General features: G+C 35.8%; 4 protein-coding genes and 1 non-coding gene across 8 annotated transcripts; 4 read left to right on the top strand and 1 right to left on the bottom strand.

The window, feature by feature from the left end:
• Nucleotides 1–399: 399 nt before the first annotated feature.
• On the top strand, nucleotides 400–3986 carry LOC118029204 (probable protein phosphatase 2C 11). Its single transcript, XM_035033023.2, has 8 exons — nucleotides 400–722; nucleotides 885–1027; nucleotides 1157–1255; nucleotides 1337–1495; nucleotides 1826–1912; nucleotides 2577–2668; nucleotides 2861–2932; nucleotides 3579–3986. Exons 1-8 carry the CDS (start codon nucleotides 673–675, stop codon nucleotides 3705–3707), a joined length of 831 nt encoding a protein of 276 aa, XP_034888914.1. The 5' UTR covers nucleotides 400–672; the 3' UTR covers nucleotides 3708–3986.
• A 2998-nt stretch (nucleotides 3987–6984) lies between these two features.
• On the top strand, nucleotides 6985–12061 carry LOC118029203 (putative DEAD-box ATP-dependent RNA helicase 29). 2 transcript variants are annotated; one of them, XM_035033022.2, is made up of 11 exons: nucleotides 6985–7529; nucleotides 7639–8800; nucleotides 8914–8971; nucleotides 9313–9414; nucleotides 9957–9999; nucleotides 10112–10188; nucleotides 10383–10435; nucleotides 10552–10633; nucleotides 10722–10778; nucleotides 11089–11227; nucleotides 11543–12061. In XM_035033022.2, the coding sequence occupies exons 1-11, from the start codon at nucleotides 7160–7162 to the stop codon at nucleotides 11755–11757; spliced, it is 2358 nt and encodes a 785-aa protein (XP_034888913.1). In that variant the 5' UTR covers nucleotides 6985–7159; the 3' UTR covers nucleotides 11758–12061. The 2 variants fall into 2 exon arrangements, with proteins under 2 accessions (XP_034888913.1, XP_034888912.1); XM_035033021.2 differs by having other exon boundaries at nucleotides 9954–9999.
• A 523-nt stretch (nucleotides 12062–12584) lies between these two features.
• On the top strand, nucleotides 12585–12656 carry TRNAQ-UUG (transfer RNA glutamine (anticodon UUG)). The gene has a single exon. It is a non-coding gene; the product is annotated as a tRNA-Gln (tRNA).
• An 830-nt stretch (nucleotides 12657–13486) lies between these two features.
• Nucleotides 13487–17915, top strand: LOC118029201 (chaperone protein dnaJ 10). Of its 3 annotated transcripts, XM_035033020.2 has the most exons (10): nucleotides 13487–13709; nucleotides 14075–14134; nucleotides 14414–14496; nucleotides 14867–15020; nucleotides 15353–15482; nucleotides 15605–15763; nucleotides 15871–16049; nucleotides 16376–16456; nucleotides 16816–16956; nucleotides 17272–17915. In XM_035033020.2, exons 1-10 carry the CDS (start codon nucleotides 13623–13625, stop codon nucleotides 17350–17352), a joined length of 1155 nt encoding a protein of 384 aa, XP_034888911.1. In that variant the 5' UTR covers nucleotides 13487–13622; the 3' UTR covers nucleotides 17353–17915. The 3 variants fall into 3 exon arrangements, with proteins under 3 accessions (XP_034888911.1, XP_034888910.1, XP_034888909.1); XM_035033019.2 differs by lacking the exon at nucleotides 17272–17915 and having other exon boundaries at nucleotides 15599–15763; nucleotides 16819–17143; XM_035033018.2 differs by lacking the exon at nucleotides 17272–17915 and having other exon boundaries at nucleotides 15599–15763; nucleotides 16816–17143.
• Nucleotides 17916–18503: 588 nt separating this feature from the next.
• Nucleotides 18504–21486, bottom strand: LOC118029200 (F-box protein SKP2B). The gene is made up of 5 exons (XM_035033017.2): nucleotides 21346–21486; nucleotides 20681–20984; nucleotides 19719–20067; nucleotides 19479–19620; nucleotides 18504–19105 (listed from the first exon to the last, which is right to left on the bottom strand). The coding sequence occupies exons 2-5, from the start codon at nucleotides 20950–20952 to the stop codon at nucleotides 18735–18737; spliced, it is 1134 nt and encodes a 377-aa protein (XP_034888908.1). The 5' UTR covers nucleotides 20953–20984; nucleotides 21346–21486; the 3' UTR covers nucleotides 18504–18734.
• Nucleotides 21487–21706: the final 220 nt, after the last annotated feature.

Raw genomic sequence — 21706 nt, 5'->3', positions numbered from 1 at the left:
TACTGATTATTAAAAATAAAAACTGGCATTTAATGTAGTACCAAGTACTTAGAGAGTTTGAAAATATAGTAATGATTGCTTTTAAAAATATTTTTTATTTAAAAAATATATTAAATTTTTATTTTTTATTTTTAACAATAAAAAAAATTTAAAAATATATTAAAAATTAAATTTAAACAGAAACAATAATTGAATTTTCGTGTAACGTGTCTTATTAGTATAAGAGAAACTCAAACAAGATAAGAATTACCCGACCCTGCTTATCCAAACCGGCAGCTGCCATTACTAGTCTGGCGCACTAAGGGGAATAAGGGCCCAAGTCCAACACCTGGAGATGGGCCCACTAGACTGGAGCGGATGTGAGAAAAGAGTTTAATATAAAATATATTAATAGACAGCAGTACAATAGCCGGAGGAACGTGAAAAAGAAACGGCGGCTGCATGAGTTGAGATTCATTTTCCTTAATAACTACCGAAAAAGTAACAGTATTTATTTTCTAACAACTATCTAACACCATTTCTTTTACTTTTCTTTCCACATTTATTCCAATTAACTAACCGATCAATCTGACGGACTCCGCTTCCCCTCCTTCTTCCCCCGTCGGGGATGTCGTCGATGCTCGGCCTCCGCTCCCGTCGCCACCCCACCCGTCACAATCAGAATCAAACATTATGATCTCTAATAGAGATCCCGATGCCATCTTTAGCGGCGGCGGCATCAGGTTTCCTCCCCTCCCTTCAATTCCTAAGTTTACTTTTTTATATGGACTGTGCTCTTACTTTTGGGTTCTGAACTAATCCCATTCGAAATATCGCTCATAAGTATTAGATTATGCAAATTAAAAGTAAATATTTTTCAATTAAGCTGTTGTTATGGTTTGCAGTTTTCTTAACGGAAGCCGAACTGCCAAGTTTAATTATGGATATTCGAGTTTTAAGGGTAAAAGAGCTTCCATGGAGGATTTCTATGAGACAAGGATTTCTGAAGTTGATGGTCAAATGGTTGCCTTCTTTGGTGTTTTTGATGGTATATGCCTTAGCTTTTCATTTCCTTAAATTCAGATTGTCTTTTTTCTTTCTTTCTCAATCCATCAAATCAAGAGTAATTTTTGTGTTTTTGAATTGAATGTGTACTCGCTCGTGGTGTTTTATTTAGGTCATGGAGGTGTTCGGACTGCAGAATATCTGAAAAATAACCTTTTCAAGAATTTGAGTAGCCACCCTGATTTTATCAGAGACACAAAGACAGCTATTGGTATGGAATATTCTGCTAGAGATTTTATATGTTGAACGAGTGCAATATTGCCTGAGGTTGATAACTGGTATTTTATTGCAGTCGAAGCATTTAGACAGACAGACGCAGATTACCTCCATGAAGAAAAGGCCCATCAAAAAGATGCCGGGTCAACTGCGTCAACTGCTGTGCTTCTAGGGGACCGGCTGCTTGTTGCAAATGTTGGCGATTCTCGAGTTGTTGCCTGCAGAGCTGGTTCAGGTTGCTCTTTTTCTTTTTTTGGTCAGGGCTGTGACATATAAGTGGTGATAGTCTAAGAATTCTTATGGTATTGTCAATTCTAATTGAGAATGGGATTGACATGAAATAGAAGTAAGAATTACGCAAACTGGTTATTCATTCTTGAGTAAACATAGGTTGATGAATATTGGTGCCAAGTCAGAAAAATGCTTTTACGAGGTCTTTTTAAGGAAAGAGTTCCAAAATGTGTGCTTGTGACTACAAGAGTTGTTTTAGATAGAGCATAGTGAAGAATTAAATTAATGAATTGTATTTGAATGTTGTATGACTGTTGCTATATTTTATTTGCAGCTATCCCGTTGTCTATTGATCATAAACCTGATAGATCTGATGAACGCCAAAGGATTGAAGAGGCTGGAGGTTTCATCTTATGGGCAGGTGAAACTCGATCATCTTGAGTAATATTTATTCATTTTACCATGCATTTATCTGCATTTGTTGAATGCTTGTGCAGAATGAAATTCTCCATGGATGAAAATGTTGTTATGTCAGTCAAGATATGCAATATTGCCATTTCAGCCTATGGGTGCCTTCTTAGCAAAGCAAACTTAAATTTCTAATATCTCATTAGTTTCTCAGGAGATTGGAGATGGACTGCTAAAACTCTGCTCTGCTTGATTTTCTACTTCTATGATTTTAACCCTTGTTCAGAGTTTTCTGAACAAGGGTTTAATATCAAGTTGACATGTAGATCTTAGCAGTGAATTTGGCTGTGTATGCTCTTGCTTTTACATGGAGAAACATAATTTCAATGTGCTGGCCTTTTTCTTTTTTTCCTTGAATATGGGTCTCATACAGTAGATTTTTTCTTGATTTATTTTTAAAAGTTATAATTTGGAACCATTTTTTAATTCAAAATTTTTACAACCGATGCATGTTGGGAGGAGAAAGCTTTGCTGGTGCTAGTATTTAGCTGGAGAAGAGGCAAATGATTCTATTATATGCTACCAGTTTATTAGTTATTCTTGATCTCATGATTTTGATGAAGTACTGGTCAAAAGCTTTATGATAAATATCTCTAAAATGTTGCTAAAATTGCTAGGAACTTGGCGGGTGGGTGGCGTGCTTGCTGTTTCTCGTGCATTTGGGGATAGGCTACTTAAGCCATATGTGGTTGCTGAGCCAGAAATTCAGGTAGTTTTGGGGAGCGAAAATAAACACTTGCTGGTTCTTCTGTTTTTATGTGTGATCTTGTTGTCATTTTATTCATTGTGGAAGGATGGAAGGAAAAATAGCCGGGAAACTGGACTTCACTGCTATTACTTGTCTGTTTGCTTCTCTTGTTCAATTCCACTTCACTCATGATTGTTTCTATCCAATGTTTAGGAAGAAGAAATTGGTGGTGTTGAATTTATAATTGTTGCAAGCGATGGGCTATGGAATGTCCTATCAAATAAGGTCAGGCTTTTCTGCTCTTATGGGGTTCTGTTGTGAAATTGAAAAACAAATTTGTTTGAAGTCTTTCTTAGTATTGAAAATTAGTGGTATCATTACTATGCATGAAGAATATTATATGCATTCAAAAGACTCTGAGTGCTCAGAATGCGTCTGGGGGAGGACTAGGTATGATTAAAACTTAGCTGCACATGCACGGAGTCTACTTAACTAGTGTTAATCAGCTGGGATGAGATTGGATCTTTTTGCCTCTTGGACTCAGTGATTGGTTCTTTTTCTCTCCATCTTCCTGGATGTCCTGAAACAGAGCGGGAACAGTGTGCCCTTTCTATTTATTCCCACCTGCCCACCTTATCTTGCCCCCTTTGTCCTAATTTATGGTACCGAAGGAACCATTAGACTCGGAGTTGGACCAAAAGACAATCTTTTATCGATGGTGGAATTTTTAATATTAACTACAACTTTTATGATTGAAAATTCAGTTAGGATTTTTGAAAATCAATGTTTATTTTAGTGGTGAAGCAATATTTATTGTCAACTGAAGTTTGAAAACATGCCGTCTTCTTTTTTTGGTACCGGATTGATTGAAATAACTTCGCTGGACAAGTTGAATGTAGCATGTTAACGAGCTAGCCTTGTATGCTTTCAGGACGCAGTGGCACTAGTGCAGGGCATAGCAGATGCAGAGGCAGCGGCAAGAAAACTAATACAAGAAGCTTATGCACGAGGGAGCCATGACAACATAACCTGTGTCGTCGTCAGGTTCGATAACTCATGAGCAGGCACATGATAAAGGTCCTAATTTATCACTAGTGATGGCACCATCAAGTAGTTATTTAGTCCATCTTTGTTTATTTAGCAGATTTTAAAGTACATCCTAGTCAGAAAAAAGAAGTTTATACTAGCGAATCTGTTAGCCATTCGTTTGGACAGTGTTAATTCGTCAAAAACTGTTACGGGCTAGCAGCTGAGTTTTCTAGTTGCTGGTCCTGATTGATGCATTAATACACACGTCTGTCTTGGGTGGGTTTCATAACGTAAGAAACTGGCTTTGTCAGGAGGTTTTTCGTTGGTCTGATTAATTATTCCACGAGAGCCATTTACACATGAAAGTTATATTTTCACCGATAGTGGTGGTGGTTGAGCGCATGGATATGCCCTGGACCCGACTCTTCGAGTGCATCCATGGAAATTAAACGAGGGAAACTACTAAAACGGACCTTTAGTTAGTATAACCAGTGGTTTTGACACGTCACGTGATTCGCAGTGTCTTTGTTTACAAGATAGTCAATACCTTCTCTCTTTATTTTTAATAAATAATTCCAATTAGTTTTTTGTTATATGAAATTACTTATCAACAAATATATTACAATACATCAGTCATTCATTATGCTGTCATTATTTCACTATTTATATCACTGTTATTTTACAAAATTCTTTTATTTTAGATCTTTTTGGGTCATTCATTTTGCATGCTATCATGCATGTGTTTGAGATGCAGCACATCATTTCGGTCTTTATTGGCAATCAATTTTGCATGATTTAATGTCTAATTATTGTAAAAACAAAATAAAAAAGAACAAAGACCAAAATTAAAATTGACAAAATTTAAAAGCTTTTTCCCATGTGTATTGTTTACTAAACTACTCTTTCGTCCTTCAATTTTTACTTTATTATTGTTTGGTCCCTTTTGTTTTTGGATTTTTTATTTAGACATCAAAGTTCATTTTTCTACATTATAGTCCCTAAGTCTTAAGAGATGAAGAGAAAGTCGTCAAAGAATTTTAAGAGAGAGTTCTTGGGTGGTTGGGTTATGAAATTACATGGATATGGTTTTCACCTTCAATGGTTTTCACCTTCAATGATGTTGAAAATAGTCGAAGCTTGATATTTTTTTTTCATTTTATTTGATTTTGTATTTTGTTATTATAAATGTTGTGTTTAAAGATTGATGTATTGTTTTTCATGTTTTTGAGTGAAATTATTGAAAGCTGGGTTTTAAGATCCAAAAACCCAAACTTATAAATTTTTTAATCTTAAACTTTTACCATTAGAGTAACTATATATGATTCTAAATCCAATTTCTTTATCATTGAAGTCATCCCCTGCTGACAAAAAAAAGGTTGCATTGCAAATAGACGTGTCACCTCGTCTGCTTTTTTGAAAAAATAATTAGGGGTGAATGACTAATTGTTTGCTCAGGAAACAAAATCCCCATGCAGATGAATCCATTTTTCCAACTCATGCGCGACCCTTTAATTTTTTTAATTTTGATTATTTTTTCTTTTTGTATTTTATAATTTGTTTCTTTTTAAAAATATTTATTAAAATTACATTAAAATAATTATTTAATTATGCCATTATTTCCAATTAATATTAGCGTCTATTATAATAATATTAAAAATATTTTTGAATAATTATATATGAACCTTGAATATTCAATGTTATTACAAATTTTTTATATAATATTTCTCAAGTTTATTATTTTTATATGTTTTTAATAGATTCATATCAAAACTATCAATTTAATATTATTTTTTTTGTTTTTGTATTAATTTTGTTTTTAAGAATATGATAAATTGTTATTCTAAAAACAATACTTCTAATAAAAAAAGAAGAAGAAGAGAAAACATTAAGGGTTTTGATTAATGATATCTTTTTATCTTCATTTCAGCCAGTTGAATGTTTTTGGATATTTATTTTAAATGTTTTCAGTTTTTATGTAATAAACAACATATTTACAAAAAAACAACTGTTAAAAAAATCATTAATAAAAAAGGATAATTTACTAAAAATTATATTTTCTCTACATAACTTAAATCATTACTGTTCTGACGAAAAACATTCATTTTTATTACCATATAGTCTCATACAATGTTAAATTTATTTTATTAATTAAATACACACATTGAATTTTTAATTTTTTAATTTAAATACACAGAATGTTAAAAAAGGTCTGCATTTTCCAATCATTACTGTTCTGACGAAAAACTTTCATTTTTAATAATATTTTTGTTTGGTTTCAGCTTAAATTTAAAGTTTAAATGATAACTCAATTAATTAATAATTTTTCATGGTTTCAATAGTATTAATTTATAGATATTTAATTGCATTTAGTTAAATTTTTCTAAAATAGTTATTGATCTTCTTAAATAATTTTTTTTTAAAAAAATTCATAATGCTTTGAAGAAGTTATTATAATTTGTCTATAATTTCTTTCCATATATTTTATATAAATAAATTGTATTTGCATGATGCATTTATAAAAACAAAAACATTTTGTTATTGTTATTATGAATGATAATTAACCTCTAACATAAAATAAATAAAAACATGTAAAATATAATGGATAACTGGTATCAAATACTTGTATTTACATCTATTTTTTCTTGTACTAGAAATGTTAGCTTCTTGTTTTATTATTTAATTAGCATTAATAACTTTGTTATCATTTTATTTATTTTTAATTTATTTTACTAAGTACAAACAATATCTTTTTGTTTTTTCATTTATAAAAATCATGATACTAAAAAATATATCCAGGTACATCTTTATTTTGCATTAAAAAAATTATTTAAAATTCTATTCACAGTATAATGGTAGTGTTTTTTTTTTAGATGATATTGCTCCAGAATTAGAGAGTTTGTGAACACGGGACTCTTCAAGAAATCAAAACATGTATGACAGCCAACAAATCTACATTTGACTTGCAAGAAGTAATTTATTATTTATTTTTATAGTATTTTTAAATATTTAAAATTTAATTAATTATATTTTAAAAAATAAGATTTTATTAAAAGATCTAAATTAAATTTAACTCGAGCACATAAATATAACCGTGCATTTTAGAACAAGCATGAAGGGTTCGCTGCTTCTGTTAGGAATAGACAAAAATGCCCCTTATGAGTAGTAAATGGGCCTCTTCTTTTGACCCATTTATAATAGCCCACTTCGATCACCTCTCCCCATCCTCTTGCTTTTCTCTCTCTCTTCAAGGGCTTTGCTGGTGCAGAACGGCTTCGTTTCTGCCACTACAGTAGTATTTAATCGTCGCTGCTGGGGGAAAAAAAAGGGTAAAAATTGGGGTATAGTTTTTTTGACAGACGGGAACTAATCAGTCATAACCAATCAAAATAAGTGTTTCCAACCAGAACAAAAAGTAAACCCTAGTAAAGGGGGTTTTAGCCTTTCGAACATAACACAGACAGACAACTCCTCCAAAAAACTCCGATGGGCAAAGAACCCTTAGTCAGCTCCATGGCAGAGCTAAAACGCAAACAACAAGTCAAAAAGAAATCAAAATCCTGTGGCTTCGAATCCCTTAACCTAAGCCCCAATGTCTATCGAGGAATCAAGCGTAAGGGTTATCGCGTCCCCACCCCTATCCAACGTAAGACCATGCCTCTTATCCTCGCCGGCATCGACGTCGTCGCTATGGCCCGCACTGGATCCGGCAAGACCGCCGCCTTTCTCCTCCCCATGTTAGAGAAGTTAAAACAGCACCTGCCTCAAAGTGGTGTTAGGGCTCTCATACTGTCGCCTACTAGGGATTTGGCGTTGCAAACTTTGAAATTCGCTAAAGAACTTGGCAGATTCACTGGTTTGTTGTTCTTCAGACTTTTCTTGATTTTTATTTACTTGTTCAAATTGCATTTCTAATTTCATCAAGGGTAAATGAATAATCTTGTATGTATTTGTTTGTTGTGCAGATCTTAGAATTAGTTTATTGGTTGGTGGAGATCGTATGGAGAGTCAATTTGAGGATTTATCGCAAAACCCTGATATTATTATTGCCACTCCTGGTAGATTAATGCACCATTTGTCTGAGATTGATGACATGTCATTGAAAACGGTTGAATATGTTGTTTTTGATGAAGCCGATAGTCTCTTCGGTATGGGTTTTGCTGAGCAGTTGCATAAAATTCTTACCCAGCTGAGCGAGAATCGTCAGACTTTGCTTTTTAGTGCAACTTTGCCCAGTGCACTTGCGGAGTTTGCCAAGGCAGGTTTAAGAGATCCTCAGCTTGTTCGGCTTGATGTGGATACTAAGATTAGTCCTGATTTGAAAACTGTGTTTTTTACCTTGCGCCAAGAGGAAAAATATGCAGCGTTGATTTATTTGGTAAGAGATCATATTAGTACCGATCAACAGACATTGATATTTGTTTCTACGAAACATCATGTTGAGTTTCTAAATGTTCTGTTTAAAGAAGAGGGCATTGAGCCTTCGGTTTGTTATGGTGATATGGATCAAGATGCTCGTAAGATTCATGTATCGAGGTTCAGGGCACGGAAGACTATGTTGTTGATTGTGACAGATGTTGCAGCTAGGGGCATTGATATTCCATTGCTTGATAATGTGATAAATTGGGACTTCCCTCCAAAACCTAAGATTTTTGTGCATCGTGTGGGGAGAGTTGCTAGGGCAGGTCGGACTGGAACGGCCTTTTCTTTCGTGACATCTGAAGACATGCCTTACCTTTTAGATCTTCATCTGTTTCTCTCAAAGCCAGTCAAGGCTGCTCCCACTGAGGAGGAGGTTTTGCAGGATATAGATGGAGTAATGAACAAAATTGATCAAGCATTTGCAAATGGAGAGACTGTTTATGGGCGTTTCCCCCAGACTGTCCTTGATCTTGTGTCAGATAGAGTTCGTGAAATCATTGATTCATCAGCTGAACTAACTTCTTTACAGAAAGCCTGTACAAATGCTTTTCGTTTGTATACAAAGACCAAACCATCACCTGCAAAGGAGTCCATTAAAAGAGTGAAGGATTTACCTTGTGAAGGATTACACCCAATATTCAAAAATGTCTTGGAAGGTGGTGAATTAATGGCACTTGCCTTTTCTGAGCGTTTGAAAACTTTCAGGTGACCCTAAAACATTTATCTATCTCAATTTTTTTTAAAATATTTCTGCATATTTTTTCTTTTAATTTGCTTAGTTGAATTGTTCTAACTATGCAATGACTGGATTCTAATAGACCCAAGCAGACTATATTGGAAGCTGAAGGTGAATCAGCCAAGTCAAAGAATCTGCAGGTAACCTTCCATTTATAATCTGCTGTCAGATATATAATTGATGATAGAGAGCTGTTGATCAATATCTGACCTTCAAAGCCGTGTTCCTTCTTACACTCATGAGAATTTATTGAAATCATTATGCCTACATTATTGATTATAGCATTTCTCTTTTCTGTATGCTGCCTTGTAGAAACTGTAATTATACTCGGTTCTCCCTGCACAGCTTAACCATCTTGAACAAATATTCTTTATTTAGTCATTTTCTTAACCTATAATTTTCATGTTGATATTAATCTTTCTCAGCATTAAAATGATGTTCCTTTTTATGAGTTTACATTGGTTTTATGGCTCAATTGCAGGGTCCTGGTCAGTGGGTTGATGTCATGAAGAGAAAAAGAGCTATTCATGAGGAGGTCATTAATTTGGTACAGCAGCAGCGCTCTAACAAGCTGGCAGACAAGGTAAATATGTTGCATGCAATTGCTCTTAATAACACTGAATTTCATAAAAGTCAGTGGCCAATCCTCATAAATCACCAACTGCGATATGAGATGCCCATATGGTTTGATGGCATTTTCTGTTGCTTCCATAGATTTGTGGAGTCATCCTCATCAAAGAAATTTAAGGACACCATTATATCAAAGATATTTGCATGGACTCGATTCTGGTTTTTGTAATTCAGATTAATTTCTGTGTCCAAGGAGCACTAAGCTAGCTGTAACAGTGGCGGTACTCCAACTTTTCTTGGCCGCATTTTGGCTGGATTCAGATCTTTATTGTCCACACCTTGCTCAAAAGGCTTGGTGCAATTGAAGTTCATACCTATGCTCCTTTCACTTATGTTAGATCCAAGCCTCTTCAGTTACTAGGTTTAGACATTTGGCCTTTTTTAGCTGCGGGACTTGATTTATTTATTTACACTTGTGAGATGCCTGTTCATCATAGTTTTCTTGTTCTCATTTTGTTTAGTTATTAATTATGTTTTTTTTTTTGGCACTAGAAGGAAGTTGAAACTGAAATTACTTCAGATGAAAAGGAGAAAAAAGGTCTGCATTTTCCAATATTTATATGTCGTAACTGTTCATTTTGCTATAAAATATATATTTTGGTGATCACAGTCACTTTTTCTGATACTAAACACAATATCTTGCATGTTAGTGGTTCGTGGTTCTAAAAGAAAGGCAAAGAGTTTCAAGGATGAGGAATACTTCATTAGTTCAATACCAACTAATCATGTATGCTATCTTTTATGTCCTCTACCAATAATTTGTTCCTTTACTTTTCATCTGATACACTTTATCTTGATATTGAGTTGCCAATTGCTTTTTAGCTACTGTATTTTTTTTTTCCTTCTCTGCACTGTAAATTTTCCTTTGATGTTGAAAATATTGACTAAATATTGTGCTTGCGTATTCTGTATTGATGTCAGCATTCAGAGGCAGGCCTCTCAATGAGAGGAAATGATGGCTTTGGATCAAATAGGTATTTTTTTATATATGTTGTCCAACATTATTTTGAAGCATGAGTCAGTGGTGTATGTTTTTCTATGGTTGTAGGGTGTTCTTTTTCTTACTAGTCAATGCCAATTTTGTTGTTAGGTTGGAAAATGCTGTGTTGGATCTTGTTGCAGATGATAGTGGGGGGTTACAGAAACAGAAAACCGTATACCACTGGGATAAGGTTCTTGAAACATTTGAATGATAATGATGTCTTGCAATTTTCTTCTATCAGCATTTGGCATAAAATTTAAATTTCTATTTGTTGGCAGAGGAATAAAAAGTACATCAAACTAAACAATGGTGATCGTGTTACAGCCAGTGGAAAGGTACTCTTCTGAACTTTTTTGCATTTTAACTCCTAAATGGAATATCTATGCTTCTATTAGGAATGCTGAATGCATGACATGCAGGGGAAATGCATACTGAATCTGGTTAATTTTCATGGAGATAGAATAAACTGTCTTATTAGATCACTTTGAAATCGAGCTTTTCTTGAATTGTGAAAAAAAAAAATAGTAATTTAATGACTCTAGCTGCGGCTCTTATCTTGTCTCAAGTCTTTTGTGGCTCAATTTTTGGTCCCACCATTTATATTATTAGACTAGTTATTCCTGTTTTGTTGGGGTTGGTGTGCAGATAAAAACAGAAAGTGGTGCTAAAGTAAAAGCAACCAAGACTGGGATATACAAGAAGTGGAAAGAAGGGTCACACAGGAAAATATCTCTTAGAGGAACAAATAACGATGGGAATGCTGAGGAACCCACAAGCTTCTCAGGTATGCCTCTTGGGATTGGATGCTGCTCTTCATTGCTCTACTTTGTTCTTCTCAGTTTTTTTTTTTTGGATTATCATGTTTTGTTTTATTAAATTAATATTCATGTACGAGTTTAAAACTGTTGAAGAGTTTCTTTACCTGTTTCCTGGAGAATACCAATGCATTTGGTTTTTTGGACTGCTAGCTTTTTCCAGTTTCTGGATGGTAGATCTTTTAGTTCACTGCATTTATAACTTCTTTGGTCTGTGATTTGCTGTATAAACATGCAGAAGAAAGACATAGCAATAGGTGCTTATTTGTTTTATTTTGTCGCAGGAAACCGCCAATTCCGAGGGAATGACAGAAACTTCAGAGGGAGCAAAAAGCAGCACTCTCTGCCTAATGCCAATGTGCGTTCAGAAATTAAAGATCTTGAACAAGTTCGGAAGGACAGGCAGAAGAAGGCAGACAGAGTTTCTTATATGAAGAGCAAAGGTTCAAAGAGTAAAAAGTTTGGTAAAAATGGAAAAAGGGGCAAAGCTAGGAAGTAAAAGCTTTGTCAGATTTGATCGCATCTCGAGGCACGGTCATCTTTAAGAAAAAAAGATGTAGGAACTCAGAAGTTATAATTCGGATTGCCTTGTGATTCTACGCAAGAGGGCCTTCACAAAAAAACACAAACTCAAAAGGGGTGTTTTAAAAGTAATTTTGACCTCATCAAATGTTTTGTAAGCGATTTATGTGGAGAGTAGTTTATTAGTGCATTGTTCTCAGGCCAAACGCCACTTTTAGATTCTCCATCTGTTCAGCAGTTGAGTTTTTTCATCAGCGATCCTTGCAGGCTATTTACTGAAAGCTCTGTTCTCGAACCTTTTGCATTATTCGTTATGGTATCATCATTATAGTAATCATTGATTCTTACCTTGATACATTGGGCAAGGAATCAATGGATTATCAATAAAATGGCCGGTAGTATATAAAAAAATCCCTAGAAAAGCAGTGCCGGTGCTTCAGATACCTGCCGGATTCTTCATTAAACTTCATCCTGTTTTATGCGCCCGGTATATGAAGTTGTAGTTTGTGGGTAGTGTGACCTATTGAATTAAATGATGTGAGACGCTTCAGGTTTCTTGTACAGGGAAGCATTTACATTAACAATGGCAGAACACAAAATTTACCAGCTCTACTGCCTTCGCCACTTGCCACCATCGGCTGAAAACAAACCCCGATAGTGTTACTTTAAATTAATAATAATAAAAAAAAAGGTGTGTTGGCTAACGACTGACTAAAGAAGAGACGAATATATGTTTAGTCTCTCTTATAGAGAACAGTTTAATATTAGAATATAATAAATTACTAGTCACTCAACCGATACATTGGTTCTATGGTGTAGTGGTTAGCACTCTGGACTTTGAATCCAGCGACCTGGGTTCGACTCCCGGTAGGACCTCTACTTTTGCCCTTTTTATTCAAACCGCACCGTACTCAGACTCAAACTTCCTGTCAGTGAAATTTTTTTTAATGTTTAAAATAATTTTTTTAAAATAAAAAATATTATTTTAATATAATAATAAATAAATAAAATATTTAAAAAAACAATTACTTTTATATTTTCAAAACACTCGAAAACATAAAGCCTTGCCTGCCCTTTCCCAGAGAAAATAGAGTCTCAAACGACACTGATAGTAAGCAAACGACGACTGGCTGCTTTTGTTATATACTTGCATGACATGTAGCTTTGACTGCTTTTCTTTTGTGTTGTGGAGCCAATACATACATACCACGTTCCTTCTCATGATCATAATGCACCATACCCAAAAGCAATCTTCCTTTATAATTACTATTTAAAAAAAATAAAATTGAATCTTGCCTTTATGATTCACTGTATTTAACAATGATACAAAAAAAGAGTAGGGTAAGATCATGCAGAATCACGACCGTCCATTCAATAAAACCTCTCTTTTGGGTAGGTCCATTTCTTTTTTGGGCTAGATCATTGAGCCCACCTAGAACAACTTGGACGGAAACTAAACCTAACAGTAAACCCCACAACAGAAAACAGGGACCATCAATGGACTAGCCCAAGCCCACTTACAGCTCTCTGACCTCAAGGCTCAAACCTGATGGCTTGAAAAGAAAGAAAATCATAAGCGCCACCTCAGTGACAGTTAAAATACTGTTTTGCTCCCGCGAAAAAGCAGTTTCAGGTATTTGTTTATTGCTGGGAGTAACTGGAAAGGCAACGGAAGCTAGTGGGGCTCTCCAAAATATGGCCACCTCTTTCTCATTCACTCACTTTTCCTAAATTCCTATCTCTTTCCGTTTCATCTTTTCACATTCCAAAACATTTGCGACTCTCCAACTCTTTGGAGAAGAAGCTGCAGTTCTCTTATTTACTCTTCAGACAAAATCAGGGATGGTGAAGGAAACTGAGTACTATGATGTTCTTGGTGTCAGCCCATCTGCTTCAGAGGAAGAGATTCGCAAAGCTTATTATCTTAAGGTTTGACTTAGATTAGATGGTGTTGGTATTTTAATGCTGAAGAAGTTGTGCTTGGATGTTAATGATGCTTGGACTACCAAGATTTTAATATTCTAGTTTTGGTAATCCTGTGGTGAATTTGAGTTGACAAGCATACCCATGTTGCTATTGCTTAAGACTGGTAAAAGAGGGATTCAGAATCTCTATTGAATTTAAAAAGTAAATGAAGATTTTGATTTTCTTATGAATAGAACCTGATGCCCTTTAGAAACTCGAGAGATACTGAGCTTCTTTGCATCCAATTTGTTTTACCATTTGATTTGTCTTTTCTTATTAAAAACGAGTGACTGAAAAGCTAACTATAAGAGAGATGTCATGTTTTACAGGCCAGGCAAGTTCATCCAGACAAAAATCAAGATGATCCACTAGCTGCAGAAAGGTTTCAGGCAAGTCCAGACCCTCATGATGATTATTTATCCCTTCAGCATAGACATAGGCCACCTCTTTTTCTTAATCGTTTTCAAATGTGTGTTTGGCTTCTTAAAAATAATTAGGGAAGTGGAAGGAAAATCCAGATGATCCAAACTAGTATGTTTTTCGTGGAAAACTAGTAAATGTGGAGTGTCTATTGTGACAGAGCACAGTTTCACATAGCCAGTATAGTCACAAATCCTTGACTGTAAAATAAAAGGGGTTTTTAATCTAGACAATTCTAACTTTGGCAGGTGTTAGGTGAAGCCTATCAAGTTTTGAGTGATCCAGTGCAAAGAGATGCATACGATCGAAATGGAAAGTACTGCATTTCAAGGTATTATTATCAATTTGCTTTAGTCCTGCCTTCTTGGAGATTGCAAGGATCCCTACTACCAAGTATTGTAGATGTTTTGGCCTTCAAAATGCAGAATGATCGACGGAGACAGTTTTCTGGTCAAGACTGTAGATTGCTCATTGTAGCATTGATTCAATTTTGGGTGAATATCTTTTCAGGAGAATAACTTAATTCCTGAACTAGTGAATGCTGGTTGATTGTCAAATGGAGCATGCAAATATCTATTTTTACTTGCATGATAAATTCAATAAATCATTAATTTGTAAATTGCCGTTTGGATATAGTTGTACGTCTTCGTCTCCCAGGATGGTGTTTTCTTCTCCAAATGATTTGATATCTTATTTCTCAGGGAAACCATGATTGACCCCACAGCTGTATTCGCTCTTCTGTTTGGGAGTGAACTATTTGAGGACTATGTAGGGCACCTGTCTGTGACATCAATGGCTTCTTCTGAATTACCTGGTGAAAGTGACAATCATGATAAAGTACATGAGAAACTGAAGGTATCGAATTAGTTCTTAGGCAGTCGTTTAAAGTACATTTGAACTCAAAACGATGCAATAGCAGGTTCCAGGCAATATCATCGTTCATACAAAGCAATGTTTCAGCTTTGAAGTTCTACAAGAGTAGCCCTGGCTTAGAAATTGTCCCCTGTCAATGTGACACATGCTAGAAGTTTATATGCAATGTGTAGCTAGTTATATCATGTCTGGTTCTACATATCTTTATCTAGATTTTTCTTTTTCTTTTTTTTTTTTTCTTTCAAGCTGTCATGTGTTGATTATTTTGTATAACCTGGTACTTTGTATTTTCGGCTTGTGATTATTCGTTGCAGGCTGTCCAAAAAGAAAGAGAAGAGAAGCTAGCAAGGTTTCTGAAAGATTTTCTTAATCAATATGCTCAAGGTGACAGGATTGGATTCTTAAGGCATGCAGAATCAGAAGCCAAAAGGCTTTCTGATGCAGGTAAACTGAGTTGAACTTTCCCCATCCTTGCTTTTTTCTTGATGTATCTGCAATTTCATCGTCTTCTATGATTAGAAAACTCCACGGCATTTCTCAATATTTCGTTTGACTGAAAGACACAGCTTTTGGAGTGGATATATTACATACTATTGGCAACATATACTCAAGACAAGCAGCGCAAGAGCTCGGAAAGAAAGCAATATATCTTGGGGTGCCGTTCTTGGCAGAGTGGGCTCGCAACAAAGGACATTTCTGGAAGTCACAGATTACAGCAGCAAAAGGTATGATACATTAGCACCCCAATCCCCATCATTTCCTCTGGTACTAGTGTTCGTTGTCTCTGTGTGTACAAGCACGGGCACCTAACTATAAATGGAAAACAAATCAGGCGCTTTTCAGTTACTGCAACTCCAAGAAGATATGCGCCGCCAATTTAAAATGGATAGAAGTGACCCTGGAAATGATGTCGAATCTCACCTACTCTCAAATAAAGAAACTTTGATGAACTCGTTATGGAAACTCAATGTAGTTGACATTGAGATTACCGTGATACATGTGTGCCAAATGGTGAGTCTCGCTATTTCAACTCAAGAAAGCCTTGTTTATGCTCTCCCTTTCATATTAAAATTATTCATGAACCATTTACTCTTGTTTGTATAAGGAGACAAAGGAGGCCATGACAACACAATAATATCACAGGATACTCAAAGGAAAACTCTGTTTCCACAATGGAATATTGGAAATGTATTTTATTTCAAACAGTTTTTCTGGAGAAAAATAGGGTTGAATCATTAAAGAAAATTTTATGCCTGGTACCTGCTTTTCTTTCCGATTTCTGGGAAAAGAAAATCGTCTTCCATAAGATTCCTCTCAAGATTTTAATCTGTTTGCAGGTCCTAAAAGAAAATAATGTTAGAAAGGAAGAACTTAGAGCTCGTGCTTTGGCATTGAAGATTCTTGGGAAGATCTTTCAGGTGCACCATTCACTAGAATCACTACTCAATCTTGTCTTTGTAATTTCCATGAAAATTCTTGAGAGGTACTTCCAATTATTACAACAGAATATTTTCTTATAAATATGAGAATTGTGTGTCTGTAAGGTTATATGGATTCTCGATGCTGGCTCCACTCTAAGATAGAGGCAAAATCTTGTGTTTGTGAACTAGAGAAAGCTGGAAAAAAGTACTGCTACCTGGTTGATAATTTGAGCTAAGATAAAGTAACCAGGGAAAAAGAGAACTCGTTACTGGAATGTAATTTTACCATGATACTAAAGAATTGCTATCTAGGTTGATAATTTTGCACTTGCTGTTGCTTTATAAAAACATTTCAGCAGGAAAAGCAAGCACAAAATGGTGCAACATCAAAGGGAAGAAATGCTGCTGAAAATGATGATGATGGAAGCAGTTCTGATAGCAGCAGTGAAGAAGATTCACCAAGGGCATTATCCTATCGAACTCCTCTACTTACACAGGCATGTTACAATACCACTTCGAGCTAATAATACATCAGTTGTATCCATGTTTCGACTGCATTTTCTTTCTTCTTTTTAGCTCTAGATTAAAGCCCCCAATGCGATATATGCAAAACTGACATAATTAAGACACAAAGAAAGACTCTATCCCTGCTCCAAGTACCTAGGACAGGCGAGTTGTAAGATATGCTCTTTCAATCTTCAGTCGACAAATGCTGTAGATATATATAAAAAGGGGCTTAAGCATGATAGTGGATTTTAATATAAATTGATCCCAGGAGAGAAATGTCATGATTTTGATCTCTACATTGGCAGGGTATCGGTCGACTCTTCAGATGCCTGTGTAATCCAGCATTCGATGTGGATGATGAAGAGATTGTGTACAAAAGCAAATGATGCTTAAGGCTGCTGTACAAAGGTTGGCAGATTGACACTGAGATTGTAACGCACTGTTTTCCTCCTTTTAACCATCGATGAACCCAAAGGGGTCTTGTTGACTGGGGAAGTTTTGCTTTCAAGGAATAGATTGGGACAAGCTATATTTATTTTGTGTGTAATGTATTTATTTAAAGAGAACAAATCAATGCAATCCACATCTAGATCTCACTATCCTTTAAGATTCTCAATCAGAGAGGTTGTTATCTAATAATAACTAGGAGATGATCTTTGGGGTTTCTTATCTCTTTTGTGACAAGAATAGGGAGAGGAATCTTTAGAATTGCAGTGAGAGTACGTTTGTTCCTAGTGCAAAACATCTTCTCCAATAATGCCGCCAACAAAGCTGCAAGACGCGTGATTATGTGCTTTACATTCCTCACACTAGCAGCCCGTCAGAAACAGGAAAGATTAGCTCAGTGGGCTCAAATTGTCCTCCTTGAGAAAAGCAAACAACAGTAGCAAAAAAAAGTTGAGTGGAGGGGGCGGGGCAAAAGCATTCTCGATTGATATTTCCCTGTCATTTTGAGGGTAAAATGAGGCAATACCTACAGGAACTCGATGGCTTAATCATGACCAGTCCTTTAGTAGGGTGTTCAAAAAGCTGAAGTAAATTATGAGGTTGGAAGGCTCTTAATTGGGGTTGAAACTTGAAACAGATCGTTTCAAGTTTCCTAAAGCTCTAAGATGTTACTTTTCGCGGGTCACAACACTACCAGCAAGAAAAACACCTAAACGCCAAGTGGATTCCGAACGACTTACATGACAGGCTTTGGATGCAAATAAAAGGACACGGACAGGGATTTCTTTTTATATGTGATTTTTTGAAGATTTTTCTCAGGACAGCTATTATTGGAACGCCATTATAAATTTTGATTGAGTGGTACCATCATCTCACTATATTTTCAGCTTCCAACCAAGTAATGGACAGATTGTCGATAGCACACTGATGAAATGGGGATAGCCATGAAATTCTCATGAAATATTTCACAACGTATACCTTTCAGTAGATTATATAATGCATTTTAAGAACATAGCCAATGGCTTTGACGGCCATCACACGAAGGTAAGTTCATAATTGTCAGATTAAACCGTTAACCACCGTTAAAAGATTTGAATAATAAGCTTGGCTTCAAAAGCCAAAATGCTTTGCTCACTTCAGGAACCAAGGGCTGATAAAAGTCCATTGTTTTACAGACCATATTTTGCAACAACAAATGGGCTGCCCATTTGCATTGAAATGGTGAAACTCTAAACACAACAACGTATTTACGGGGACATAGTTCTACCTCCAACAGGCTAACATGCAGAGCTCCTTTGAAATTCCGAGCAGCATGTACGGCTCAATGGGCTGGATGAGGAAAAGAACTTGCAGAGCGGTGTGCCTGTACAGCACAGACGCAATGCACAGATGTCAAGTTCAAACAGCCACTCATGACGAGGGAATGCCTCCCTGAGCAGGTGTGAAGTGCAGGAAACGAGTCACATAGAGCCTGAACAGCAGGAGGTGTGAGTGCCGTGCACTGACTGATATTTAGACTCCTCAATCCTTCCTCATCACACCTGCCTTTCATTGATTCCCACATTGAAAGCTTGTTCTTCACTCGATTGTGGACAAGGGAATACATTGCTCTATCCGTGATGTTTCGGCAGTAGTACAGACCGAGGGATCTCAGATGGGGACACCTGTTTGCCAAAGCAATCACGCTATCATCTGCAAAAATATTATAAATACTTCATGAGTCCTCATAATCAAAATTCCAAAACAAGCTAAGAATGAATATAACAGTATCTGCTTCTCAAAGGCAATATACTCTTAGCATCAAATTAACAGGTCCCAGATTTAGTTTGGTATTGTCGACACTACATGAATAATCTTTCTCAATTTCATACTTTTAATCAGAAAAGGAAACTGTCCAGTACAAGTCTTAGGCTTGCAAACATAATAGATCAGGCCACTCCATAGAGAATTCTCAGGATTGGATTGTTTCTTAAGGTTTCGCTGCCAACATGATAGCTCAGCGAGATTTGCACCTTACAGCCAATCTTGTGAAATGCTAAAAAATCATCCCCAAATTTGAAAATACCTGTTATACAGACACACCCACACAAGTCGAGGGTTCTGAGATCAGGACATCCAAACGCTAAACTCATTACTCCAACATCACCCACGTTCTCGCACCATCCCAGATTCAAAGACTGCAACTGACTGCAGTTGCGTCCAATACCCTGCAGATTGTTTATCAAACTCGTTAGCAGTGTAACTTCTTAAGAGGCATATGGAAAAAAATAATAATAAAAAAAAAGAGTTAGTAACTAGCATGAACCTGCAAGGCACGGTCAGTTGCACCTTTGACGCATCCACAGAGATTCAAGATCTTTAATTTTCGGCAAAACTCCGTAAGAAACTCAAGACCAGCATCACTGAATGCCGTACACCCACTGATGTTGAGTTTAGTAAGATTAGGACAACCGTGAGCTAATGCATACAGAGAGAGATCACTGAGCTTAAAGCTTTTGCTGAGATCCAGGTCCTGCAGATCATGGCAGTAACTAGCAATTGTCTCAACAGCATGATCCTCAAGTTGTGGTTTATCCTGGCGCAGCACAAGAGTTTGGAGTTTTGTAAATTTTGGAGCAAGAGAGAGAACCAAGTTGTTCATGTTGTTTTTGCACCTGAAGGAAAGAGTTAATTCAAGATGTTATCAGCACCAAAGATGAAGGAGAATGAATTCAGAACAGATTAGACAACAAAATAACACCAGACAACATGCACAAAAACAATTTCTAAGAAGTTAGATTTCAAAAGGTATCGAATCTTGATTAGAAACATCTTAGGGATTCAATAGAACAGATCTAAAATCTTGATGCAGATCAACCTCAACTTAATCTTTAGCATGCCCCACGCAAACAAGAAAAGAGATAAACTATCTTCGCATATCACTTCATTTATTCAACTGATTATTGAAGTGCCACCAACATTAAATTAGGATTACAAGTTCACAAAGACAGCATGTAATTAATCAGCAACGTTTTGATCATGGCCTCGGATCAGAGCAGAGGACAACCCAGGACAAATTGCTCTGATACAGAGGCCATATACGAACTCTAGTGAGGTATGAAACACTCTAATAACTGAAATAACATTATTATCCTGGCCCTGATTAAAAGATAACAACAATTTGACACACAATTAACACAACATAAACAAAACGAAAAACCCAAAAGAATTAGAAACAACTGGAACAACATATTGATTATCATAGACAGAGAAAGACAGGTTTTATACCAAGAGAGACAGAGATGGGTGAGTCCCATGCAAATAGCATCCCTCCATCCACTACAAACCCCGGAAGCCATAATCACAGTCCTATCATCAACAAGAGAAACAATCCTTAACAACAGCTCCACGGGAATATCTTTCCACTCGGTGATCACCGCACCTTCCATTTTCACACCTCCTTCACTACTCCCACTCTTTCCACCACCAAAAGCAAGCATCATCAGCTTCTCGAAACACAAGTTCAAGTCTTCACTCCTCGCCTTTCCTTCACCTGCCATTTCACGTGGGAAAGTCTCTTTCTTTCTTGTTTCTGTCATCGATAGTTGAAAGATTAGGAGATAAAAGAAGCAAAATTTTAGTAAAACGACAAAATACAAAGAAAAAACAACCAAAACCATGAGTCAAAGACCTCGTTAAAATCGTGATAACAGAGAAAAACAAACAGCGATTAAGAATCATTAACAAGACATAAAATCAAAGATCATTTTAAAAAAAAAAGTCTTTAATTCATTACCAACAGATTCGAAAAGAAAAGAAGAGGAAGAAAGATGAATTGAAGCTCTCAGTAACATACATAATTCAAGGACATAAATAAAAGACAGGATAAAAGCAGCAAAGAAAAATTGAAGGTTCTTCTAGCTACGATGATCATGTTTAACGTTTTTTTTTACCTGTGAAGTGATTTTCTTTTCCTGTATGTGAGTTTTCTGCTAATTAAGAGTGACAGGTGAGCCTCAGAGAGGTGCATTTATTTATCATTCGAAAAGATTTTCAAGAAGGAGAAACGTACGGGAAGAGATTTAGCGACGCGTGTGGCGCCACGTGTTATGATGGCATTGATGAGATGACGGTCCCACTTAAAAGTGGGACTTCGATTGCTTTACAATTTTTATGCGACGACCATTTTAATTTTAATGAAGTGTATTTTTTAAATGTTTTTTATTTAGATATATATTAAAATAATTTTTTTTAATATTAATATATTAAAATGCTTTAAAAATAAAATAATAATTTTAAATAAAAAAATTCAAA

This window comes from Populus alba, chromosome 5 (genome assembly GCF_005239225.2).
Source record: "Populus alba chromosome 5, ASM523922v2, whole genome shotgun sequence".
Taxonomy (NCBI): Eukaryota; Viridiplantae; Streptophyta; class Magnoliopsida; order Malpighiales; family Salicaceae; genus Populus; species Populus alba.
The sequence above is the reverse complement of the archived record's forward strand: the minus strand, read 5'-3'. Positions and strand labels throughout refer to the sequence as shown.